Genomic DNA, 27,736 nt, shown 5'->3' on the forward strand with positions numbered 1-27,736 from the left:
TATGGTTGATAGCAAACGTAGAGCGCGAATATTTTATTCGCGTCTTAATTATCATAACGTGGAAACGCGGTAGGCAGATGCGCCAAAGTACATCATTTGTGGACGTCAGAAAGACCACGCAGCTTATTTTCAAAATCGGACATTTAAAAAAATTAAATAAAAATTAATTTTGGGAAAATGAAAGTTTTGTTTCGCTCCATGTTTTTTATTTTTTTGCTTATTTTATCAATTTCAGTGACTAAAAGCAGTACTTTTGACTGAAGGAAGCAACCCCATTGTTCAATACTTGTTGAGAGTGCCCAAAAGTGAAGAGTAATGCATTCAAACACATTGCATTTAAAAGTAATTTTTACTGAATTGTCTTTCTCGTTGAATTTTTTATTGTAAATTGTTTTCTTATCATTTAATGATCAATTGAAATTATCAAGTTGTGAAAAAATTAGGATTTGTTCGATTCTTTGTTTTGGAATAAAGTTCGTAAGAATAATCTTTCATCCAATGTTTCCAGAATCTTCCATTCATCGTAGATACTGTGACTAAAATTAAGTTCTTTGACCTTGGACTTTTTAATGTTTAACTAGTGTTGACTATTGATATTTCTAAGACAGACGACAAAAAATCCCAGAATCTATGCCTATAATGTATTTTGGCAGCTAACATCGTGGCGCTCTGCCAGTTTCACATTTTTCTTGAAATTTTGGTCGATTCTACATGTACATAATGTATATTTTAAATGTCCTTCCGGCTTGATTAAACAAAGATTAATGTTTTTTATTTAAATTTTTGCATTGTATATTTTTACTGCAAGTAAGTTAGAAGGAATCCTCAAATTTATTCGGACGCGTCCAGCGCTTAAAATACATACGAAGCTAAAGTAAATAAATAAATAAATAAATAAATATATATATATAGTGAACTCGCGCTACAACGCGATTCGACTTACGCGAAATGGCTATAACGCGAGTTTTTCACAAGTTTTTGATTTTAGCTATCACGAATTCGTCGCTTGCAACACGAAATTCAAACTGTGAGAGAGACAAACAAGAAATTTTTTTCAAACATATAAAACATAATACCAAATACTTTTAATGCTTATTAAATACTTTTCTACGTTTGGTAAGGAATTATTTTACATGCTCTTCTTCGGTTTAAGATGAACAATGATTAGTATGAAATTTAAACAAAGTTGGGTTTTTTTTTTGTAATGTTTTAAGAACTGCATTTTCTTGTCTGTCGTTCAAAGAAAAACATTTTCATTTCTCTATGAAAGCAATGAATTCAAATTTCTGAGTACAAAGTGTGTTAGTTGGCTGATAATTTTTGCATCATCACACTGTTCTGTTTCAGACTAACAGTACATAGATAGATCCAACTCCGCTACAATTGCCTAACAGTAGGGTGTGTCGATTTCAACTTTTTTTAAAGATCGAATTTGCCTGTGGGGAGAAAAGTTGTGTATTGACATCAAATGTTCGTTAATTTTTTTTTTTTTTTAGAAATCAAAATATATTTAGAACTCCCGCCAGCCCCTTGAAGATTCGCCAAACCTATAAAAAATGGCATTTATATTTTTTTTAACAAATTTATTATGTATAACTATTTTTATTCGCTTGTGGTGGCCAAAGTTGTGCATTGACATCTAATGTTCGTGTTAAAAAGTTCTGGTGATCAAAACATATTTAGACCCCGGTCAGGTTCTTGAAGTTTAATGCCAAATATGTAAAATAACATTTACTTTTTATTTTTTAAGTTTCTTACGCATAATTTTTTAAAATCATCTATGGTAAAAATGGTTGCCTAGTAAGATTCTTTACTCATGGGAAAAAATATATATACATACATTAGGGTGTACAAAAAAAAGTCGATTTTTTAAGTCGCACACCCTCCAATTTTTTTCTTTTAGGTCAAAACAATTGCAAAAAAAGTTTCATGTCATTTGAACAACGGCAACCCGTGCCGACTTGCGCCTGAAAGCGTACTACGCCGAATGGATTTTTTTTTTCGGAAGTTTGAAATTTCATGTCGATAAAACGTTGCCCCTATAGCCCCAAATGTAATACAAAAATATTTATCCAAATTGAAAGATATTAAGGCGTCCAGCAGGAGGCTTAAAATTTGTAATTTTCTTCAAAAAATTGATTTTTTTCTATACATTTTTATGAAAACATGAGATATATTTTACTAAAAAGTATACGAACAGTAAACTCGGTGATTAGCGCTAAATAGAAATTTTTGCTCTATTGCTGCAATAATCAAGTCTCTCACATAGTACTCAAAATATGGATCTTTCCAAAAGTTTAAGTTAAATTTTTCATTTAAAATAAATATTTTTTCATTATTCATGTGCAAATGTTGATTTGAAAATGTGTTCGCTAATGATTTTTGAATTTGATATTTAAACTAGGCTGGTTTGCATATTCGGGCGTAAGTCGGCACGAGTTGCCGTTGTTCAAATTACGTAAAACATTTTTTTACAATTGTTTTGACATAAAAGAAAAAATATCAGAGGGTGTGCAACTTGAAACATTGACTTACGTTTTATTTGGGGGGGGGGGGGGGCACACAGTAACATACATGTATTGATACCGTCCGATATTTAAGCCTCCCACTCGACCAGGGAAATCTGGAATGTTTGCAGAATTTTATTATTTTGAGCTTTAATTTTTCGCAAACTTTTTTTTCAATTAAAGCCATTTTACACTTTCTTCTTCTATAATAACGCTACATAATCATTTCGGATTAAAACGAAAGGATTTTTTATTATTATTATTATTTAAGAGATTTCAAAAAATCCTCATGCACCACAAAGTATCACATGAGGCTTACAAAACTAAGCCTCATGTCACAAAAAGCTGAAAAAAAAAAAAAAAAAAAAACATACAGGAGTAACATAAGACACAAAAAACAATTAAAGTTTAAAACACAAAACAAAAGTCTGAAAAACACAAACTAAAGTTTAAGAGATAAAATCACCCCAGGGCCGTTGATGAGGCACTGCGTAGCTGGTTTTAAGCAACTCTTCGCTTGTTTTCCCGAAATTAGGGGAAAATATCCTAGAAATCGCTTTGAGTGGATGGCTGCATTCGAACCCCACCATAGCGCCTTCCCTAGCACCCAAATTTGGGCATTTGGGTGCATTATTTTTTTTCTTTTGTAATATAGAAATTTTACACCTTATACCTACTGCTTTGCTTTGTTTTTGAATTTTGGCATTAATTTTTGAGACGACAATGTTTTGCGTCATCCAAATCGTGAAGGCTTAGTTGCCAAATAAAGCCATCATGATTTGTTGCTCCATTTACAGATGAAGATGCTTCAGTCACTTACCAAACTACCTTTTCAACCATTTGTGTAGCTTCCAGTATCCACTTTCAATAACGTCATTCGCTTCATTCATTTTCCCAAGTTCCTCATTGGGTTTATGCTTGGTCAGTTGGGGGGTCCGGAAGTACACAGTTTCGTCAACTGATCAACCCTGTATTGTCGTTTGCTTGAAAATTGAGTGTTGTAATGACAAAATCACGAACGTTTTATTAGTAAAATTTTGGGTCTTCAGGAATTTTCTGTAGTCTAATTTATTCAGAGAACAGTGTGTTGTTGCTCATGGTAACCAGCAGGTTTTTCTTGGATGACCTTAAAAACTATTCCTTTTGTATTACTGGACCAACTACTAATTTCAGATCATCGCTGAGATATCTTGAATAGTGGATAACTTTCCAAAAGTACTGTGCATAGCCTGTGCAAAAAGACTCAGTTTAGTTAGAAACAAAACTTTTGCATACACTTTTACACTGTATATGACAATAGCCTAGTCTCTATTTCATATGATGGCTCTTTTGTGACAATATGTAAACGAAATACTTTATTTGCTGTTGTAAGCCACCTTGCATGATATAACTTACCTGGCGATTTGGCGGACAATTATTTTGGACACTTTCCAACAACTTATCGCTCATATTGGTTTCTAAACGGTTTATATTTGCTAGGCTAAATGCCAAGAACAGTCTGATCTATAAGAGGGGTGGGGGGGATGGGAAATAATTTCATTATATCACAGAATGAGAAAAACAAATATATTCTGCGCAATTGCACCACCTGTCACCGACAGTCAAAACTAAGCAGAAAGAACGCAAATTTCTAAGACTTAGCGGGGGCAGTAAATAAAATATGATATAATAATTATTTTCTTTACAAACTAAGGGAGTTTCTATTAAACTATTTATACTACAGTAGTTAGTACAGTTATTATAGTAGGTGATTAAAAAAATATGTAAGAAAAAAAAAGAAAAAAAAAACATGTTTTTTAAAGTCAATTTTTACATATTTGGCGAAATTTCAGCGACCTGGTGGGGGGTCTAAATTTATTTTAATTACCAAAAAATTTTTTACACGAGCATTAGATGTCAATACACAACTTTTCTCATCACAGGCGATACAAAAAAATTATACATAAGAAATTTTTAAACATAATATAAAAATGTCAATTTTTACAGATTTGGCGAAACTTCAAGGGGCTGGCGAGAAATCTAAATGTATATTTTGATTTCCAAAAAAATTTTTACACGAGCATTTCATGTCGAACAGGTGTGCCCACTTGGGGGGGAGGGGGGGTCGTGACTGGGCCATTGAAATTTTTAGGGGGGTTGTTTTGAGGGGTAATTTTTACTTTGGGGGGGGGCTTCGTGATATTTAGGGGGTTAAGGTGCCCTTGCTCTTAGGGAGATGGACACCTCTGTGTAGAATACAAAACTTTTCCCACCATAGGCGATTTCAATTTTAAAAAAAAGTTAAAATCGACCCAGCCTAGTGAATTTTGGCTATTAATTCTGCCTGAAAAGCTGTACTGACTTGCACTGAAAAAAAAGTGAGAAACAATGCTTAACACAAAAAAATAATTATTAAATAAAAACAAAAAACCTGACTGCGTAAAAACTAAATAAACTAAAAAGAAAAAATAAAAGCGCGGTAGTTTAGAATGTTCTTAAGTACTACTGAATAACTACACCGTTGACTTAGTTTTATAGTAGTTATTCTGTAGTAGGGGAAGACGGGGCAAAGTGAAAAGGTGAAATATCTACTCTGCTTTTAGCGACATCTATCTAGTATTATTTTACCAATATATTTGTACATATAGTCTATCCTAGTCATGAAAAAAAAAAAAAAAAAAACCGCCGAAGATTAAAGCATTTGATTTTTCAAGCAATATTGAAAAATTGATACGCTTATTGTAATATGTGTTGAAAGTCAAAAATTGTTTTTGATATCATAAAATTATAAAGTTCTTGTTATTAACATTTAAAATATTAATTGAGACCATCTAATATACGGTGAAATATTTATATAGTTAATATTAAGCATATTTCTGTTTTAAATATTTCACTCAATTAGTCGAGTACATGCGGGGTAAAGTGGGCGGGGCAAAGTGAAATATTTTTTTTCGTTTACTCACTCAATCATTTACTAAAACACTTACATATTCATTTATCAATCAATTTATTTACCATTCCTTTGTACTTCACTAACTTATTCATTTCTTCAGTTATTTTCTTATTCATCCCCTCTTTTACTCACTCATTTTTTTTCTTTATGTAATAATTAATTAGTTAATTAAATTATTCATTTATTATTCCATTTTCTTTTCATTTATTCATTCAAAATGTTATTTAGATTCATTTGATCAAAAATACTTTTCCATTCAAAAAGTAAATATTTTATTAGAAAAATATTTCATTTTTCACTTTGCCCCCATGAAAAAAAAAGTAAAAATTTTCCACTTTTTTTTGAAAGCTTGAAATTATTACCAAAAATTAAAAATATTGTTTCAATGAAAGTTTTGTTATAAAATACAATGTTCTTTCTTTTTGTACCGTAATTTACAAAACAAATTTATAATTTGTTCATTTTGAAAAAGCTTAGTTATCTTAGCCATTTCACTTTGCTCCACATTCCCCTACTTAAGAACTTTCTAAACTACTGGGGTTTTATTTTATCTTTTTAGTTTTTTTTTTTTATGCAATCGGTTTTTTTTGTTTTTATTTAATAATATTTTTTATTTTACACTTTTTAGTTAATTTTCATTGACGTAGTTATTATGATTATAAGACGGTAAATTTCACAATCTTGCCATTTTATAAAGAGAGATTATATCGTGAGGATTATTAAGTAACTTGAGGTGGTCTAAACTACTCATTATTAGTGCCTCTAGGGACCTAACTCAGCTTAAAGCTACACATTCTTGACCTTTAGCTTAAATGCGCGAACTTAAATCAACCACAGCTGTAAAAAAAAAGCCTGTATAACTCATGATGGTGCGAGCTCGGAAACGTCGTCAATCAAACCTTTCTCGCAAAACTAAAAAAGCCTGTCAAGAAAGTACACGTCACGAAACTCAGTCGACTCTGAACCACGACAAAAACAAATGTAACATGTTAGAGATGAAAATCGAATTAGTAGACTTAGTAAACACTAACTTAGCACACACTTAGCAAAAACACTAACCTGCATTTGTCGCACGCAGGTAGCGTGAGACACGATCTCGAGCTGACAATATTGCGTCTGGTCGTTGATATCGTGAATTTTGATTACTGTCGTGTTTAGTGACACTTCCAAAGTTAAGACAAATCGATTGGCGTAAGAATCATCAAAATTGGAGAAGGCGGTTGGCCTCTACAACGCAACATAGGAACATATATACATTGACTCATAATCACATTACCCTGCTTTGCGTCGCGCACGCGCAGTCGCGTAAAAAGGAAAAGAGAAGCATTTAACCCAGTTTGAAAAAGTACGTTTTGATGTACTAATATTTCATAGTATACCAAGAATGTTCTTTTTTTTCCCATTTTTTCCAACCCAATACATTATGACAGAAATTTCAGAAAATTTGTTATCGATTTCCGATTGTAACTTGTAATTCCATAGTCAAACCATTAGAATTTTTTATTAATAGAACTGTTGAAAGTGAAGTTAGGTAGAAAATCGTTTTGTGTTTTGTTTCGGTTGAGGGGGAAAAACTACAAATGGAACTATATTGGTTCGAGGAAGGAAAATGTCTGTAAATACTTACGATCTTAAACTCTTTAACCTTCATGTGTTTCGTTTAATGTGAAGAAGTAAAATGACAATATATATTGAGATTGACTAATACACGATACAAAAAGCCTAGTTTAAGTGCTCCGCACTTAATAAAAGAATACTCTTTAATGGGAAAGAATGTGAGATGCTGCTAAACGGAAGCGATAACTTCTCCTAATGACAACTTTAATTACTTTTAATTGTTTTTATATAAACCAGAAGAGTATTTACTTTTTCCTTAGTCTTGGTTAGAGCTTGAATCAATAATGTTGGAAGTCGAGTTTCTTTTGCAAAATTGCAAGCAGTAAAACACTTAACTCGCGCTGAAAAAAAAGGTAATCACATGGAAATACTACAGTCACTAATGGTTAACTGTAAGAAATGGCTCAAATTAAATACAGACACGAATATAGCAACTTAGGACCTTACTCAAAGGCTTTGATAGAGAGAAAAAATTGAGTTATACATGGTGATAAGAAATAACTTGGACACACATGATACATTATAATTTTGGAACTAATAAAAAACATTACGACCAAACCTCAAAAAAAATATGAATACCTTATTCCGTCTAATGTACTGAAATTTTTTCGAAGTGGCTACCTTTAACCTTAATACACAGCTTTAAACGTGTCACAACATTTTCTGCTGTGAGCCGCAACTCATTTATCGATATTTATCCCATTCTTTGCATAAGGATTTTTTCAGGGATGCCAAAGTTATATGAGGTTTAGTACACATGATAGGCGCCTCAGAGAACGAGGAGTAAGCTCACGACGCCCTTTACGTCGACTTGCTTTAACCCCTGCACATCGACAAGCTCGTTTGCAGTGGTTCCGCGTTCGTTCAACTTGGAACTTGACCGACTGGATCAGGATTGTTTTCAGTGATGAGTCCCGCTTTGAACTGAGTCCCGATGACGAGAGAATGCGTGTCTGGAGACCCCCTGGAGAGCGATGTGGGATCCACACCTCACTATCGTCCACCACACTGCCTGATAGCAAGGAGTCATGGTCTGGGGGGGGGGCTTTTCTTTTGATAGCCGGACACTTTTAGTTGTGATCAGTGGCACTATTTCAGCCCGCCGGTTCGTAGATGAAATTCTGCAACCCGTTGTTCTGCCATTTTTATCAAAGCATCCATTGCACGCATATCAACAAGATAATGCCCGACCACATGCGGCAAGAGTCTCAACCGATCAATTATTATCTCTCCAAGCTCTTCGATGGAAAGCTAGATCACTTGATCCGTCTACAATAGAACATGATTGCGCTGTGATATCTAGATGACTTCGGCCATCTGAGAATGTGGCTGATTTCACACGGCAATTGGAAATGGTGTGGCAATAAACTCCGCAAGAGAAGATTCGTGAACTTTATCGGTCAATTCCACATCGCATATCGGCTTGCATAAGAGCCAAAGTGGGTCTCGATTTCGATTCCGAGTCATAACTGACTACAACTGTATTTATGTCGAGGACTGCATACTAAGTGCCTTGCCTCCATTATTTTTTATACCGATAGATGGCAGCACCATCACCGGATCGAACAGTTAGTGAGAATTTAGAACTAGACCAGGAGCTAATAGCTACCTGGTGCTAGCACCCCCAGAGGTATCGTTTCACTTGGAGGACATTGAGACCACGAGAATATTTAACGTCGCCCAGTCCCCTTTTTATGACGACGGTGGATCTTCGACCATCGAGGTTCGAACTCAGGACCCTCCGGCCCCGAATCCGACACTCTACCGATCGGGCTACCACGGCCCCCAAAGTGGGTCTAACGCCATACTGAATTGTTTGTTGCATGTTGCCGTAGCTCATTAATTAAAATGCAGTTTATTTGAAATTTTGATCGTTTCTTTCGTTGCACGTGAATATTACATCTACCAAATTTCATGCCATTCGGATAACTTCTTCATGGTGCATCGTTTGTTATGTCTTAGAGTGTATACATATTCCAAAAATTGACGCAGCCAGAAGGACTTGTCCGAATGAAACGAAATTTTACACAGTGATGGCAACATTAATATTAGAAAGTTATTACAAAATGATCCCTTACATCAACCCTTTCTTTTTCAGCGGCACTCCCGTACCTGGGGGGGGGACTATTCTGGGGTGCTATCATAAAAAAACATAGTCACCCCTAATATTAATCTACAGTATCATGACAGCGTAACGGTAAAATTACGGGTATGCTTCAGTCACACGCGTTTCCACTCATGGTAGAACTTTTTTTATCAGCACAATGCTCAGTCACACTCATCATGAGTGAGAAGTGTCTTTCTCTTCTACATTATCACCGTGTCTGGCCTGTGCGATGTCTTGATTTGTTACAAATCGAGCATATTTGGGATTACTTGAGACAGCAAATTAAGACGGTCTAGGAATTTCATCGAATTAGTGGCGCGTTTACAGTAACTGTGGTACGACATGACGTAGGACATCGTACGAGACTGCTATGCCTGAAAGCGTGACTATAACGTTTCGTATATTCTTGCTAGAAGTGACATAGCTGGGTACTTAAACCTCAATTTATTTTGGATTATTCCAACTATAAACTATGGTTTTGCTATAATTTTGTAATCACTTTCTTGTATCAAGGTCGATTTCACGTAGATAAAATTTATCATTCTTACAACACCTTATTGGTACGTCGATATTCTCGTATATATAACAAGTACAGAATAAAATTCAAAAAGACGCAAATGAAAGATTTTTACAACATATTTTTCAAGTCATGTAAATTCCAAGTTTTAACTTTATCAACTATCACTTTCCTTACTGTTTGTGGGTGGTCTGCTATATCCAAAGTTTGAAGAAAAGTTAAACCATACGCTCAATAGCAACCTGAGCGAATTATGTTCATGACATAAATATATCCTCTATCTTTTTACGTCGTTTAAAAATTTTAAACTATATTTTGTAGAATTGAAGATAGTCAACAGGGTGTTCCGTTTTAACCTTCAAGACCTTTATTTTCGCAACCGTTAGTCCTAGGTGTATACTTCCAGTTGCAAAAATGTTCAAAATCAGATGCAGTTAAGATATTGAAAGTTTGAAGCAAAAATAAAAATGAGTCAAAAAATACAAAATTTAACTTTTTATACGGGCCCCAGGTCCCCTAACTAATATTTAGGGAAATAATCTCCATCGAAAGATATTACTAACACAAAAAATGTGACATTTGTGAAAAATAAATGCAAATGTTATGCCGCGATACGCAAAAACACACGACAAAACCATGAACAATTTGAAAAACCACACTCTATGCACACGAACATTTAAAACACATCTTAACTGCTATATTTTCCCCCAAAAAGCGTTATTGAAGGTGAGTGAAAAGTGGTGTAAATCACAAAACGTTGCGTTTCATATCTCAGTGAATATTGGTCGTACTAATTTCAAACGTTTTGTGTTGGAATTGTTTTTCAATGGGAATTATTTCCCTAAATATAAGTTAGGGGACCTAGGGCCCGTATAAAAAGTTGCATTTTGTATTTTTTGACTTATTTTTATTTTTACTTCAAACTTTCAACATCTTAACTCTGCATTTGATTTTGAACATTTTTGCAATTGGAAGTATACATCTAGGACTAACGGTTGCGAAAAGGTTTTGCAGGTTAAAACGGAACACCCTGTATATTTGAATCCTAATTTTGTGCTCTCTTTTATTGAGCAATCACGATTGCTTATTGTTCTCATTTGACTGTTTTGATGTCCTATCTTTTTATTTTCCCACCGCCACCCTCCGCACCCTGTCACCGTCGACCGCTCCTCACGATGCTGCTCCTATAGCGAAAGCCGTCTCCAGGTTGCATCCATGTCCTACACACACGCGCATACATACGCAGCTACACACACACATGCACGCACACACACATACACACAACTACCCACACATTCATGCCTGCACACTGACACAAACACATATGCCTACACACACATACACATATCCCCCCACACACACATACACACATTCATATACACAACTACCCACACACTTATGCCAGCACACAGACAAACACACATGCCTACACACACATACCTCTACACACATACCCCCACACACAAACACACACGCCTACATTCACACATACACATATCCCCCCCACACACATTCATACACACAACTACTCACACACTTATGCCAGCACACATACACATACCCCCTACAAACACACATGCCTACATACACACACTTGTGATTGCGAAAAACATAATTTGAATTCAAGATGTCAAAATTCAAATTAATTTTTTTTTAAAATTATTCAGTAATTATTTTTATTGGTAAATGAAATTTTTAAAATTAAGGCAATTCAAAGTCGAATAGAGGAAAAGTGGGTCTATATTTTAACCTTTTCCGCAACTTCATGAACACTTGAGCGTTTTTCCAAAAAATGTCATTCATTGAAGTGGAAACATATCACCAATTTGTAATAAAATATTTTAAACCACAAATACTGTAATTTAAAACCAAATGATGTATTTTTTTGGGGGGAGGAAGAAAAACGAGCTGATGTGTGCATCACATGACTTCCTTTTACTCCAATTTAATGTCATTTCCCCATTATTCGCTATTTTAATGTGATTCAATATTTATTCTCTAAATATCACCAACAATGGCCAAATTGAAACCAAAAAAAAAAAAAAAAAAAACTCCGCCAAATTTGTCGCCAAGTTGGCGACAAAACTTGGCGACCAAAAGACTGGCGATATATCGCCAAGTGTCCGACAAATTATAACGCCACTTGAGTTTACATCGAAATTAACAATGATTTCCCCCCAAAAAGGTGCAAAAGACCCCCTTAGGAACATCCGAAAGCAACCAAAAGGGGAGGTGCACAACTAGACCCCACTACGAGTCTATGTACCAAATTTCAACTTTCTAGGACATACCATTTTTGAGTTATGCGAGATACATACGCACATACGCACATACGCACATACATACAGACGTCACGAGAAAAGTCGTTGTAATTACCTCGGTGATGGTCAAAATGGATATTTCGCGTGTCTATACATTCTTAGGCACTTTTCCGCATGTGTTCGAATCGAAAAAAAAACTCAACATTCATTTGGGGGTGAGCAAAATGGAAATTAAGGGCGATTTTTGAGTGAAAATTTTTTCGCGAATACAATACTTCCTTTTTTGTAAAAGGAAGTAAAAATCGGGACAATACAACAAAATTACTACTTCATCCAAATTACACCAAAAATACAACACACTATCAGTTATTTGAGACAATTGTTCCCCAGAAGTGAATACAAAATCTTAATATTATTACATTTTTTAGTCAAAAGCCACTTTTAGTTTTTAGCGCGAGAAAAACTTATACACCATTCTAAATACCTAACGAAAAGTGGATTCGCAATTAATAAGATTAATGGTTATTTCCTTTCAGGTTAGCGTCTCCCCACCCCCAACTGCGCATTGAAATCATCCTTTAACGGCTTTAAGTCTTAAACGATGAACATAAATACGGTGCAAAGTAACCCTTCTGATAACTTTCGGCAATGTTAAGAGAAAGAGCACCTGTGTCCCATTTGGAAAGACAATGGAAAGTATTTTATGTGAACCATTTTGAAATGCCACTTGTGCAATCACAAACTGACTAAACGAATTATCCATTTTTGATACTGAAGCTTTCTTTAATTTACATTGATTAGTTCAGTTTTTTTTCCATTGCAATTCTTAGGGTCTTTAAAAAACATTCAAGAGCCGATCCCCCATTTTTTTTTATTCTAATATGTATATATATATATATATATATATATATATATATATATATATATATTTTAAAGCTTATAGATTTTTTTAAATTTTTTCTTTCTTCTTTTGATGATCAACTGTTTTATACACAAGATGGAACTAACACTGAAAAAAGTATAAATAAAATGATAATAAGATCACACTTGTATACGGTAGCTAAAATGAAATCAAACTTTTTAAAAACCTTTGATATTACATAAAACACAGTTACAAAATTCAAAAAATCCTATCTGAATTCAATTAGCATGTATTTTAAATTGGAAAACTTCAACAAATTTCTGATTGCAAAATGTTTAAATAAAGGGAATTAAGAGGAAGTTTAAATTTATATATTTATTGTATTTTCTAAAAAAAAAGCATTACTTTCCTTTAGAAAAAGGTGTTTGGTATATTTTTTCTTTTTGTCTTACATGAGAATAGATCAGTTATTTAGAGGTTGTTTTTATGGGTTTTTGTAATTGGTAGGGTCAGAGCTAAGGTAAAGCTTGTTGTAGTAAACCTTCCACTGAATCTTGGTTTACGTGTATAAGCATTCAGAGAACTAAATTAGAATGGACATACCAGTAAGGAGTTTAATACATAGGCTCTAAATATTCTTAACATATTGCATAGAAGAAGGACCGAGTAAAAATCTTTACAAAAAAAAAACATACCTTGCCAGAATTAATGAACAATCAAACAGAGAGCTACATAAACATAGCTTTGTTAACGTTTCATATAAAAGAAACTTAAGACGCTTTTGCACCCACAATTAAAACACTTAACAGTAGACAGTGTAACACATAAATTAAACTCAGTGGCGCAACAGCCCATGGGGGTCAAGGCCTACTATGGCCATCTCAGTTTTTGTGACGTAGGGCTCTGTGTTTCAATGCAGATACTTACGGCTAGGTGGTCATCTGAACGCGGAATCCCCGTGCTTAGTTCCCAAGAACGCTTGGTACTCCTTTATCGATCCACTGAAGCGATGGAAGGCTAAGTAAACCGTGTCCTATCTGGCAATCGAATCCGGATCTGCATCATTGAAACACGATGCGTTGCTACAAAGCCACTGGGCTTCTTAATAGACAGTGTAGCACATACCTAAGTAAAATTTAAAACACTCCTTTTTATTTGAACACTACGTAAGAAACTAATTAGAGATGTAAGAAGCAGCGGGTCAGTTGGCGTAAAAAGAAATATGAGGTAATGTATAACCACAAGTGTGGTAATTTATGAAACTAACCTGTTATTAAGTGAAGACTAGGTAACATATAGAAATTGTACTAATAATTCCGCGAGTTTCCAAACGATTGCGTAGGCGGAGTCATTTTTTGAGCAATAACGTTTGCTAATTGTTTTCATTTGACCGTCCGTGACGTTGTGGTTCCTTTTTCAGCTTGGAGTAGGGGCCTCTGGAGGTGCGGATCCTCTGGTGCTCGCGGAATCCGCTTCTCCTGAGCGGAGGCGTCCATGTCCTACACCCACACCCGCCTTTACACACATACACGCACGCGTATGTCCACACACACCAGGGTCTATGCACACACGTACACACGCCTACACACTCACATGCCTACAGACACAGCTATACACATATAACTGCACAGAAGGGCAGACTTGGGGGGACAGAAGCCGTTTCTAGAAGCATTTTAGGGTCCTGTCGCAACTCGTGATTGCGAAGCACATAATTTGAACTCAAAATGTCAGAATTCAATTTTTTTTTATTTTAAATTTTTAAAATTTGGTGATTTCACATTTCCTTCTCCAGCATATCTACAAATGTGAAGTAACTGCCTTAAACTAGCTTCACTTGTCATGTAAAAGGTTATTAGAAACATTTCATTGAGCATTTTACCTTCCCAGGTATTTTTAATGTGCAATTTAAGTTTTTTCATTTGCTCCATAAATCCTGTACGATGGAGTAAATGGAAAAATATAAGTTTTTCATAATTTCATTTCTTTAAGATTAAATTTTGGAATAAACTACCCCTTTTTGTGTATTTTACATGAAATCAGAGCATTATTAAAATTTTTTTATGCTTTTTTGTTTCAAATGATGTTACAAACGAGTTCCACTACTTGATGTGGACATTGTAATAGCAACTTTGGATGACGATATCTATTATAGATTTAATATTTGAGCTCTGGACCTGTAATTCATTAAGCACAGCTCTTTTGCAATAGAATTACAAAGTACGAAATTTTGAAAAAATATTGTTCAGAGTGTATGGCAGCACGAAATTCGGGTAATAATTTTCAAATCGCGTTTTATCAAGAGTTTACGATCGTGCTACACAAAAGCTAGTAACCTTAAACTCACAAAAATACTAGAAGGAATTACCAACAAAAGTAGTACTTTGAGTTTCCAAAGTTTTTGGTGTCCAATGAAAATTTTTTTTCTGCAAGCTTAGTCTAAAAATGGCAATTTGTTACGACAGACTGTTTTTCAAGCTCATTTTTTAATCCTTATATGAAAGAAGGCATAACCGAAAAAAAAATGAAATTAAAAAAGCTGTTCTTTCTAATGGTGCTACGAAAACAATCGAAGGTGGCATCTTTGAGTTAAGCTACAACGCATTAAAAACCGGTTTCCTTTCATGATAATGATTTCGATAGTCACTATGGATGACAATATGTTTCACAAAATCAATATTTACACTCTGCAACATTACCGCATCAAAAACAAGTATTTTGACACTGGAATTACAAAGCTTGTAAACAATTTTTGGGTCAGAATATATGACAACCAAAAATCCAGGAAAAAATTCCCTCTGTGTTTTGTCAAGAGTTTACATGCGTGCTACACAAAAGCAAAACAGCTTAATCCCACAAAAATACTTGAACGCATAAACAACCAAGTATTCTTTAAGCTCTGCAAATTTCAGCCCTCCAATGTATTAACATTTTCTGCCATTTTAACCAAAACTTAGCTTTTCTGTAGAATTATTCAGTTAATGAAGCTTCTAATTGCGACAACCTTATAATTGGACCACTTTTTCTTAGTCAACCCTATGCCATCCTGTTTATGTGATTCCTTCACCCCCCCTTACATTTTTATATACAATACTTATATGAAAACTTGGTGAGGGTAAATTACTCATTTTCGGGCATCTTTCAGCGCCTGACAACCCTTATTAGATACCGGAAAAAGGTAGACAACCTTACTTTTATTGTTTTATTTACAACTTTTGCTCTTCATTAAAGATAAGAGTTTTTAGGAACTCGATGAGAGTAGGTAAACCCCAGTGGGATCGTAGACAAAGACTAGGTAATGATTGGGACATGCATTTTTTCCTTTGGTGCATAGAAAATTCAAAATGTCTAGACTGTTTTAAATGTATTGGATTAAATACTTCAATTTACATGTTTATGGCATTATTGAACTCATTTATTTTAAACTACTTACAGTATGTGTAAGTAGCGTAGTAGTATGCGCAGTATGTGTAGTAAATTACTTTCAGATATGTTTGCTTCAAAGTGATAACTGATATTCTTAGTAATGCTATATACAATTCCGAGTTCCTGTATGATTACATAGATAAAGTACTGGTGCCTAATAATCTCACACACAAGTCATGTAGTATTTTAAATTACTTTCAAAAATTCTTTCTGATTTTAAAATAATAAATCAATTATTCTAAAACATGCTTTTTGTAAAATCTATTTTATGGTAATATTTGAAGTCATTTCATATTTTAAACACTAGTATGCAATAAATTATTTTAGTTCTTAATTTTAGATATTCAATTAATAGCAATTACAATCTAATTCGTTGAATAAGTTTGCAGGGAAAGCTTATACATTTTGGTATTATATTCACGTTTTGCATATGAATATATTTTTGTTTCTTCCTCAATAAGCTATTAACAAAATACTCTTTCGTCATTTATTCATGGCGGTATTCATCTTAAAAATGAGGCAGTGAGAAACAAAGGGATGTAAGTGGTAAGTGGCAAGTGGCAAAATTTAAAAAAAAAAAATTAAGATAATCAGTTCAAACCGGTAGGTGAACCTCTTCTCTGTTTTGGAGCAAGAGATAGTACTAGTAGCCTTGGTAGGTACTGTTATACAACATGATTTAGAAAAACTTATCAATGAAGGTTTACCTAGGACCTTACATTTAAATACATTTTACTCAAAACTTGAAAATGAACACTTACGTCCATTTGTTTCTCCCTGCCTCAAATAAAAAAATATATTTCTTGAGTAGTTTTCTCACTTTAAAACAGTGTACCATTAGTAACCATCCCGTGATCCATTCAATTCCGTAGGTAAGAAATGAACTTTCTTTTTTACTATTGTTCAATACGAGTGATTTTTATTCCAATTCTAGAATTTTTTATGCGTTACTGAATATGTATTGAAATTATCCTTATCATTTGAAAAAAAAAAAAAAAAAAAAAACCTGCTAATAGAATATATTTCAAAAATAAAAGAAACAAAAATCCCACTTTTTACTCCCATATAAAGTGATGAAAGTTGAGTAGAATTATCTTTCAAGTCATATGAATCAGAGACCTATGTTCAAAGTTCTAACTTCGATGAAAACTACCTATACGGAAAATATCACGTTTCTAAGCCTTGTCATTTTCTCAATCTGTGCACGTTAAACAAATCAACAGTTAATTTTATAATTTGTAATGTATTATTTTAATAGATGTCATGACGCGTGAATACTATATAAAATTTATTGATATTGTTCTGTTAATGCCGTTTTAAATTATTACCAAGTTTTGATTTTAGAGGAACATGAGAAATTACTTAGATATTTAAATCCTTCTTAGAAGAAGTCACAGATCGTTTTACCAGTTTGGGCATACAAAATACTTTTAACAAAACCAGTTGTTGGTCTGCACATACGGAAGATTTTCTTATTATGACGAATAATGCCTGCCTAATTTCATTAAAAATGCTGATATTGTGCTGTTATCGCTATTTTAAATCATTATCAAGTTCTGATTTTAGGTGAACAAGAGACTTTTTAAACATTTAAAGCCTTCTTTATAGAAGTCACATATCATTTTAATAGACTGGGCATAAAAAATACTTTTAATAAGATCAGTTATTAGAGTTGATACGTAAGATTTTCTTATCAAACATAATAATGTCATCTTATTTTGTTTAAAAACGTTATGATGCTTGAGATTTGTTATTTAACGAAATCTTGACTAAACTGTTCAGTGTTTCATCAATGTACACTTGTATGTTAAATGTATTATGTTTTCAAATTTAATTTCTTTTGCTCGAATATGGTTGCAAAGTAAGCGAATTCGATACTCAGCCTGATGTAACTCTTCACTTTCGTCGTCAAACATAAGGCATTATATTAATATTATTGAAATAAGCTTTGTTTTCAGCATGAATATGGATCCGTATCAAAATATTATTGCAATAATTTACATTTTTTTAACAACTACGATTAAAAACATTTAAAATATTTACATGTTTTCGCAGAGAGCTTGATAGCTAAAAAATAGAAACAATTAATTTTTTTTTCAAAATTGTACGCGTTTTTCTGTCAATAAGCATAATATTTAAATAATGCTTATACGTTTTGGTTTATTGAGTGTATTTAAAAGTATTCCTGTCTCTTTCAGATTCAATGGATGCAACTGACGAAGATTATACAAGGAGCTCTACTCCTCCGAAGGTACATCATCAGAAAGTTGACCTGAATATGGTTATTATAATGATAGTATTATCAGTCATGTTTATAGGAATCTGTGTAGCGCTACATCTTTTTAGCAAGTAAGAAATTTTTATCGCTTAATATGTATTTTTTGATACCTTAATATCTTTTTAACAAATATGAAAGGTATATCGCATTCTAAAAATTATTGAGTAAAATTGTTGTAAAATACATATCACTTGACAACATTTTTCTGCTAAAAGCTCCTTGAAACATGTTTCTTAAAACAGACTTTCAAGCAGCGATGCGTAAGGTTTTTTTTCGGGGGGAGGGGGTAAAATTTTAATGTTACCTTTTGTATCACTGCTATTAGTAATACAATGAAACTTTTAGCGATGCAAGAAAATTTGAAGTTTTTGCTTCAATTTTTATCCACACCCTCATTTAAGTCCAGTCCATTTTGTAAACAAGCAGCAGAATAAAATATCACTAGTTTTACAGGTAAAACATCTTCATTTATTGTAGAGATATTGAAGGTTAAACTTTAAAATTTGACAAAAAAAGTCATCATACAATTTTTTTCTTAGACCACTTAAATTTTAATTCATGAATTAGTTAATTAGTTAAAATGTCACCAAATTTATCATCTAAAGTCAAAATAAACATGCTAAAAATGCTACTTTAGCTTTTTTAGACCACCATAATTTTGGAAGAATGGAACTATCTTATTTTATTACCAAAGTTGTGATGGCCGCTACTAAATCTAAAAGTTATTTGAGCTGCCAGTTGCACGGAGTGGTCTTGCAAGACTTGGATGGTAATGATACAAAATGCTTGGGACACGTTTGAACTACGCAAGAAACATATTTATGTATGCAATGAAGCAAAAATGCTTGATTGCAACTTCATTTTAAATTAGGACACTTCAAGTACTGTTAATATTTATTTTATCGATACATAGTTTTTTTTTTTTTTTACTGTAATTGCAAATCTAATATTAAGCCTCCGCATTAAGAAGTATTAGTTAGTAGCTAACTACCTTTTATTTTTGTCTTTAAAAGGTTACAAATAAATAATAATGGAAGAAATGGGAAACGCTTTTTTAAGGTTACTGTGAGCCTGGGACCAGAAATTGTACTTTACTAGAGAACTGTCGACACACACACAAACATGCATATATATTTTACCAGTACAGGAACGCTGATACGAGAACAAACAATTTCAATCCAAAGTCGTAATTAATTGAATATGAAACATGAGCTTTTAGGATGCCAATAAACTCAGGTACACAAGCATCGAGTCAAGTACGGACACAACATATTTTAGCTCATAAAATGGTAATAGAATACGAGTAAAGCAATCATTAAATCTAAGAAACACACTTTCCACAGCATATTTTTCGTCTTACATTTTTTGTTTCGTTAAAAAGCAACTTTGCAATTTCAGTAGGAAACCTTTCATGTTTGTTAACTTAATGCGGTTATCTTACAATAACAGACATTGCTGGCTGAAAATGAAACCATTTTCAGATTGTGATTAGATGCGAGAATGAAAACGATAAATCTGGACAATTTTGTTTTATGTTATTTCTGATATAAACCCCCAAAAAAAAGCATGTAAGTGTCACTTAAATTATTTTTTCTGTATTCATCAAAAATAGTACCAGAAAACATGTTGCGTGCAGAAAAGTGGTTTAGCTATTATCTCTAACAACTTTATTTTCTGTTTTATAAATCAGAATTGAAATTTGTACTTGAATATTTACGTCTAATCTTGAAACTTACACAACCAAAAACAACTATTTACAATATAGAAATTGATAATTGTTATAATGTCCCATTTTTAATAAAGTGGTTTAGAGTTATTTAATGTAACATCAATTTTTTATTCCCTAGACTCTTTCGATAATGGGAATAACACCTTTGAAGTTTTGAGTTAACGTTCTTCTAAAAAAAATATAAATAAAACGCTCTTAAAATAAATGCTTATAGAAAATACTTAATGCGTCGTAGAAAATCTAAAAATTAAATCATATAGGAAATAAAAGGGCTATGAGAAAGGGAAAAAATGAGTGATGATAATGCTGTTTTTCTGTGCTTCCCACTAACTCTTGATGGAGAAATACAGTCGAGCCCGCTTAGTGGAATATCGGATAATAGAATATCCCGCTTAATGTAATAAAATTCCAATGTACTACACCGTTGATGTGTGTTATTTTTTTCCCGGATAATGGAATATCCCGCTTATTAGAATAATTTTTGCTGGCAAATTGTCTATTCCATTAAGCGGGCTCGACTGTATACTTCATTTTTTATTAAAAGTGATTTTCCGTTTCATTTTGAGTTTTTTTTAATCAATTTTGATCTAAAATAAAGCGTGATATACATATTGCATTTGCTTCAAATATAAATGGAAACAGCTTTTGACGAAGAGCATGAACAGAAAACAATTTTTACGGTTTTTGTGAATAATAATAAAAAAAACGAGCTGATGTGTGCATCACATGACTTCCTTTTACTCCAATTTAATGTCATTTCCCCATTATTCGCTATTTTAATGTGATTCAATATTTATTCTCTAAATATCACCAACAATGGCCAAATTGAAACCAAAAAAAAAAAAACTCCGCCAAATTTGTCGCCAAGTTGGCGACAAAACTTGGCGACCAAAAGACTGGCGATATATCGCCAAGTGTCCGACAAATTATAACGCCACTTGAGTTTACATCGAAATTAACAATGATTTCCCCCCAAAAAGGTGCAAAAGACCCCCTTAGGAACATCCGAAAGCAACCAAAAGGGGAGGTGCACAACTAGACCCCACTCCGAGTCTATGTACCAAATTTCAACTTTCTAGGACATACCATTTTTGAGTTATGCGAGATACATACGCACATACGCACATACGCACATACACACATACGCACATACATACAGACGTCACGAGAAAAGTCGTTGTAATTACCTCGGTGATGGTCAAAATGGATATTTCGCGTGTCTATACATTCTTAGGCACTTTTCCGCATGTGGTCGAATCGAAAAAAAAACTCAACATTCATTTGGGGGTGAGCAAAATGGAAATTAAGGGCGATTTTTGAGTGAAAATTTTTTCGCGAATACAATACTTCCTTTTTTGTAAAAGGAAGTAAAAACTTGAACATTAACACTTATGAGAGATATTTCGACCTCTTATGTGTACAAAAACCAATAATTTTAAAACTCAATCTTTAGCACCGAAAAATCGAAAAAATTGAAGAAATCCAGAAAATATTCTTCATACAAAGAAATTGAAAACAAGTTACTGTTAAAACAAAAACGAATTTTTTCCATTATTAAGCACTGATTTGAGTTAGATTTTGATTGATTGAATCAAGATGGAAGTTGATGACAAAACATGCTATTTTTTCAATAAAGAAAACGGGATTAACGAGATTTACTACATTCGGTATTTGTTAAAACTTGATACAGAAATACCGGTATTGGAAGTTTTTTTTTTTTAAAGAACAAAAGCATACCTTTTACCCCACTTATTAGTTTTACATGCATTAACTACACACAGAAATGCAAAAGGGGATAACATAAATGGGATATTAATCGAAATATTGTTGTTTGTAGCGGTTTTCAAAAATTATTTTGAATATTTTTCACGGTAATAAGCGCACTTTCACCTTCGAAAAAACTTCATCTTAACTACGTTACAAATTAAAAGCTACTGTATGTGCGCGTAGAAAATAGGGTTTCCAATCCTGCGCCGAATTCAGTCCGGCGGGATTTCGGGATTGTAAAGTGCCAATCCCGCGGGATTGATTTTATTCTTAAAAAAATTAACTTTTTATGACAGAGAAAGAGTTGTGCTTTTTAGACTGATTTTATTACTTGAATTAGTAGTCTTCTTGAATTCTGTACAACAAAATTGTAAAGCACTACAAAGTGAGATCCTAATTAGCAACTATCGTTTGGTAAGCAAAAGTGAGCCGCTCGTATGGGATGGTAAAGGATTTTTACATAAAAAATAATGCGCTTGATGAAAACACGTGCTGTGTCTCCACTGCAATTGGTTTTACTAAAATTAAGAAATTGTGGAAAGTTAGGAAAAGGTCCGCATTAACTTCATCACCTTTTGAAATAGATTTTTCGTTTCTTATGCCGGGTTTTTGCTCAAGAACTGCAAATTTTGGACAAAGTCTGTTGGACATGTGTTTTGCTGTATCCAATTCAACTTGCATTGATGACAACCTTTGTTGCTTCATTAATGTTGCTCACTGTATCAGTGAATTTGATTCATTACAGCAAGGGGTGAATACTGCTTGATTTCCCCATTTCACCAAGTCACTCAGTAAAAGTGTTTGGATAACTTCGCTAATTTTACTTCTCAATTTAAAGAGGAATTCAAAAACATGAGCAGCAGTTTTCAGTCTGTAACGCAGTTAAGATGAAGTTTTTCGACGGTGAAAAACTTCAGGGGCGTGCACAGCGGGGGGGGGGGACACCTGTTGGCCGGGTTCGAGGCTGATTGCGACCAATATTTTTTAAGGGGTCTAAGGACCTTTAATCTTCAGAATTTTCGATTTTCTGGAAAAAATATATGTTATGCATAATTTTATTCTGAACAATTTGATACCTTATTTATTACCATACGCCAAAAACTTTTCGAGTTATTGTAAAAATTCGTTAACTTTCCCCGTAGAGATTTATGTTAACAGCAGCTGTTTAAGCCTCTTTTTCTCAGGTGCCGATTTCTTCGGTTTTCTCGTTTTGCGCGCATGATATTTTAAAAAGTTTCTTATATATTTCCGTAAAACTTTTAATGCATGTTTGTCTGATGCATCTTAACGATCTGAACCTAAATTTCAACTAAACAATTAAGGTTAATATTTAAAAATAAATATTTTTTTACCCAAAATTTTGGAAATTTTCGATATTAACTTACCAAATTTCAAAAAAATAAATAAATTTTGGTTCAGGTCATAAATATAAACCAGATAAACATACATTAAAAGTTTTACGGACATACATAAGAAACTTTCTGAGATATCATGCGCGCAAAACGAGAAAACCGAAGAAACCGGCACCTGAGAAAAAGAGGCTTAAACAGCTGCTGTTAACATAAATCTCTATGGGGAAAGTTTAGGCATTTTTACAATAACTCGAAAAGCTTTTGGCATATAGTAATAAATAAGGTATCAAATTGTTCAGAATAAAATTATGCATAACATATATTTTTTCCACAAAATCGAAAATTTTGAAGTTTAAAGGTCCTTAGCCCCTTATGATGGGTGAAATATAGGGGTAAACAATATGAAGGGGGTCCCGTAAAAGTTATTTTTTAACGGGCCCCAAAGTTTCTGTGCACGCCACTGAGCAGTTTAACTTCTGCACTGTCATGAGAGACATCCTGTGTTTCATACAAGTTTAAGTCACCCTTTTTAAAGTCGTGCCGAATACATAAATAATATCAGATTTTTCATTGCTTTCTTCTTTGGAGTGCACTTTTTGTAACTGCTAAGGTTTTGAGTGAATAACTAAAGCTTACAGAAGTGCTCCGACATTACATTTAGACTATTCAGCGGGTTTTAGAATATGTAATACAATTAATCTATTTTTTTAAGCGTAATTGCCTGGATTTTAAATTTTAGTCATGGTTTTTAAAATGCGTATACGTTTTACGCATTTTTTCAATTGATGAACGTGTGAAAATTGAAACTTCGAATGAGAATACCAATTATTCTCAGAAAAACGGACTACAGTCGAGCCCGCTTATTAAAATATCGGTTAATAGAATATCCCGCTTATTGTAATACATTTTCAATGTACCAAACCAATGGAATGTGTTATTTTGATCCCGGTTAATGGAATATCCCGCTTATTGTAATACATTTTCAATGTACCAAACCAATGGAATGTGTTATTTTGATCCCGGTTAATGGAATATCCCGCTTATTAGCATGACGTTTCAAAAACATTTTTTTTCAAGCAGCGAAGTAGTGTGTGATTAAAATTATTTGTATTAAAAAGAAACAAAAAAAAAAGATTGGGTGACTTTTGGTTCAACCTGTGTAACCTTACCAGCAAAGTTGAAGCACAGACTTTTGTAGTTTCTTTTAAAGTAAAATATACTAAAAAAATTAAAGTACGTTCAATCCATTTGCACATATGAGACATCTTTACGCATATATTTGCACCGTATTCCAGGAAATTGGATTTTACTTGTGATATATTCAAGTATTAGGAACCCTTATATATTATAATCTGAAGCATCAACTTTTAAAAAAGTTTTTATATTCGAAAAATAATAATTTGTTTTTTGCGTGACTGTACGATCACTCCCGTAACGCGTACAAATTTTACGTTTCAAGCACAATTTTTTTTTAGAAAGTTGATACTTCACATTAATAATACTTAATAGTACTTCATTTTAAAATATATATTCAATACCATATTGCCAAAGTTTAAAAGGCCAGGAATAAAGTGCAGCTTTGTTGCTTAAAAATATCATACCCATGCAATTGGATTGAGCAAGTAGTGCAAAATTATCCCATATAGATCAAAGTACCCAAAATACCTACTTTTATTCATTCTACAAAAACTTCCAAGGAAAAAAAAAATAGAAATTGATGTATGAGGTTTAACTAGATGGTAACTAAATGGCGGAGCTAGTTAACCTCCTTTGATTTTTATCGTATTTATTACCCTTTCGTTAAAATGCTAATCAGCTTTTGAAAAATGTCAATGAATTTTATTTTTTGACATATTTGCATTTTTTAGAAAACTATTTTAGCCACATCGTCACCTTAGTGCATTAGTAAGACATCCAATAAAACGACGATATTAAAAATAGTAATTTTTAAAACTCATCTAAACACCAAATGTGCGTAAGCTTTTGTGATATGAGCATCACAAAAATTTTAATATTTTTAATTGCTATTGATATGTTTAGGACAGAAAAAACCCTCCCATTAGTATCTTGTTGCATAATTAAACCACATCGTACATATACTCAAACCTGTTTGTGTGATTTTTTTCCATGCGATTTTTTTGTGCGAACTGTTTTTGAGCGGTATATGAAAATTTAAATCAGATTGCGACTCAATTGACGAAATTATTTATAAAACGGACGAATTTATGTTTAAAACGAACGATTTTTTTATGAGATTTTTTTTTCCACCGCACAAAAACAGGTTTGAGTGTAGTACACTAACAAACAATTTTGTTCTTTATTAAAAATAACTTCCATCTGCCTGGCAACATTTTTTCAAAGGTGAAAAAAATATTTCCATTAGTTCTGTTTCAATGTATAAAAAAAGTAAGCTATCATTTTTTAAATTCTTTTTCTGCCAATAAGAATATTGCTCAATAGTTCTTGTTCTGTCTTTCTGAAGCAAAAAGTGATAAATATATGAGATTAAAAATGGTGAAGTTTTCATGAGTAGCCATTTTTCTAAAAGGCGCCGTTATAGATACCATTCAGTTTTTGGGTTAAAAAAATTAGCCTCAGACTATAGTGGAAAATAGAGTTTACGTCTTTTCCATCATTTTTCGAACTGTCAAGTTTTGCACGTGAAATACCTTGTTGACATTTCTGAACAGATTTCCGGAGATGAACCGATTGTTTTAGCCTCAGCGAAAAACAAGAAAGTTGTTTTAAGTTTAAAAACGGTGAAATGAGATTTTTGGACAGTTTAGTCATACAAAAAGAGTTATAATTTTAACTCTTGAGTGTGTTAAGGATCCTCCTTGGGATATAGAAGATAAGGTTAATAACAGAAGTTAATTAATATTCATTCGTAGCTAAAGATGTACGTAAAACTCAAAAAATTAACTTTGAAAATAATCGTTTCGCTCAGAACACACTAGGGTTGAAGTCATAAAATTTGAGAAAATTAATAAATTTTAAATACTAACGCTTAAATTTATATGTTCACTAATGATGTCAGAAAAGAAAAAACGATCTGGCGCATAAAAAACAACACATGAAATTAAAAAAAAAAAAAAAAAATGAAAAAACTAGCTGACCCGTGCGAAGAATTCATGCTTGGCAGCAATAATTCAAAAATCAATTTTTAAACGGTAATTTTTAGAAAAACAGCTTACAATGTGAAGTGTTTGTTCATTTTTCGTCCATGGTGGTGAGAATGAAAATTACTTTTGTAGTTTTGAAGCATTAAAAAAGCACCTCCCCTTCCCAAAAATACTATGCAAAAATTAAATGTTTTCTTTTCTGATTTTAATGTACAAGTACAACTGTGGCTCAGAATCCTGCGATAAGTTTGCAATATGTATTCTTGGGAAATTTGGATCAAGATAAAACCCGAGGAAAAGAACATTCAGAAACGACAAAACCCGCGGTGGAAACAAACCTACGATCATCGCTCTAACCAACTGATCTTTCTCATGGGGAGCTATACTTTTAAGCAATGCTTTATAAAAACAGAATAAACTTATTTTTTCAAAACCCAACCAGAATGTGAAGTGCGTGTTTATCTTTCACTGAAAGCAGGGAAAAAAATCTTTAAAGTTATGCCTTATGTATGAAGATTGATGAGTCACTGAAGAAGCTATGGCGTTGTTACAAAAAAAAGGTATCATTTGAGAAATAATATATATGATTGAAACACTTTTAAGAATCTGCATAGCAGCGGATCAGTTAGTTCTAAACACATTTCTAGCAAATAGAATTTTTATGGTAGATTTTTCTTTTAACAGCATGATGGTCATAAGCATGTTTTGTAACATTCCAAATAGAGGTTTTCTATAGCTTTGTTCATGAACTTTAGAACAGTTTTTTGAAGATTTACTACGAAGATCCGTGAATATCACATTTAAAACACATCATATGTGCAAGTGGCCAAATTAAATTTTAGATGCATTTATAGCAATGTATTTTAAGAAGCAGAAAAAGAACAAGTTATAGTACCGAAAAAATGATTTTGTTTGAAAACACACGAATAAAATTTATGAATATTAAAACGCAACATAGTAAGTAGTTTTTTAAATTGATAAAAAAGTGCAACACATTTAGCGTAGTTTATGAAATAAAAGATATTTGATTCTATTTAGCCCAAAAAGTTTTTAACAAAAGAGTAAAAAAAGGAATTAGTTTTATGTTGTATTTTTAAATGTATTTTTTATGGTATTCCAATGAACCAAGTTGTGTAAAAAAATGTATTAATTAATTTGTAACAACTTAATAATAGACTTGGTACTTCGACAATATTTGACATGTATTTCGAAAAACATTTAATGTGATGACTACTTTTAGAGCAATAGAAAATAAATTACGT

At 32.9% G+C, this 27,736-nt stretch overlaps 1 protein-coding gene across 1 annotated transcript in view; it reads left to right on the top strand.

Annotated features, from left to right (window-relative positions):
* LOC129231686 (uncharacterized) overlaps positions 1–27,736 on the top strand; it is an 86,301-nt gene that overhangs the window by 36,606 nt on the left and 21,959 nt on the right. The window contains exon 3 of the mRNA XM_054866048.1: positions 18,425–18,575. Coding sequence (XP_054722023.1) covers positions 18,425–18,575 — 151 coding nt within the window. The remainder of the gene's footprint in view (positions 1–18,424; positions 18,576–27,736) is intronic.

Source organism: Uloborus diversus, chromosome 10, assembly GCF_026930045.1.
Source record: "Uloborus diversus isolate 005 chromosome 10, Udiv.v.3.1, whole genome shotgun sequence".
In the NCBI taxonomy this organism is placed as follows: Eukaryota; Metazoa; Arthropoda; class Arachnida; order Araneae; family Uloboridae; genus Uloborus; species Uloborus diversus.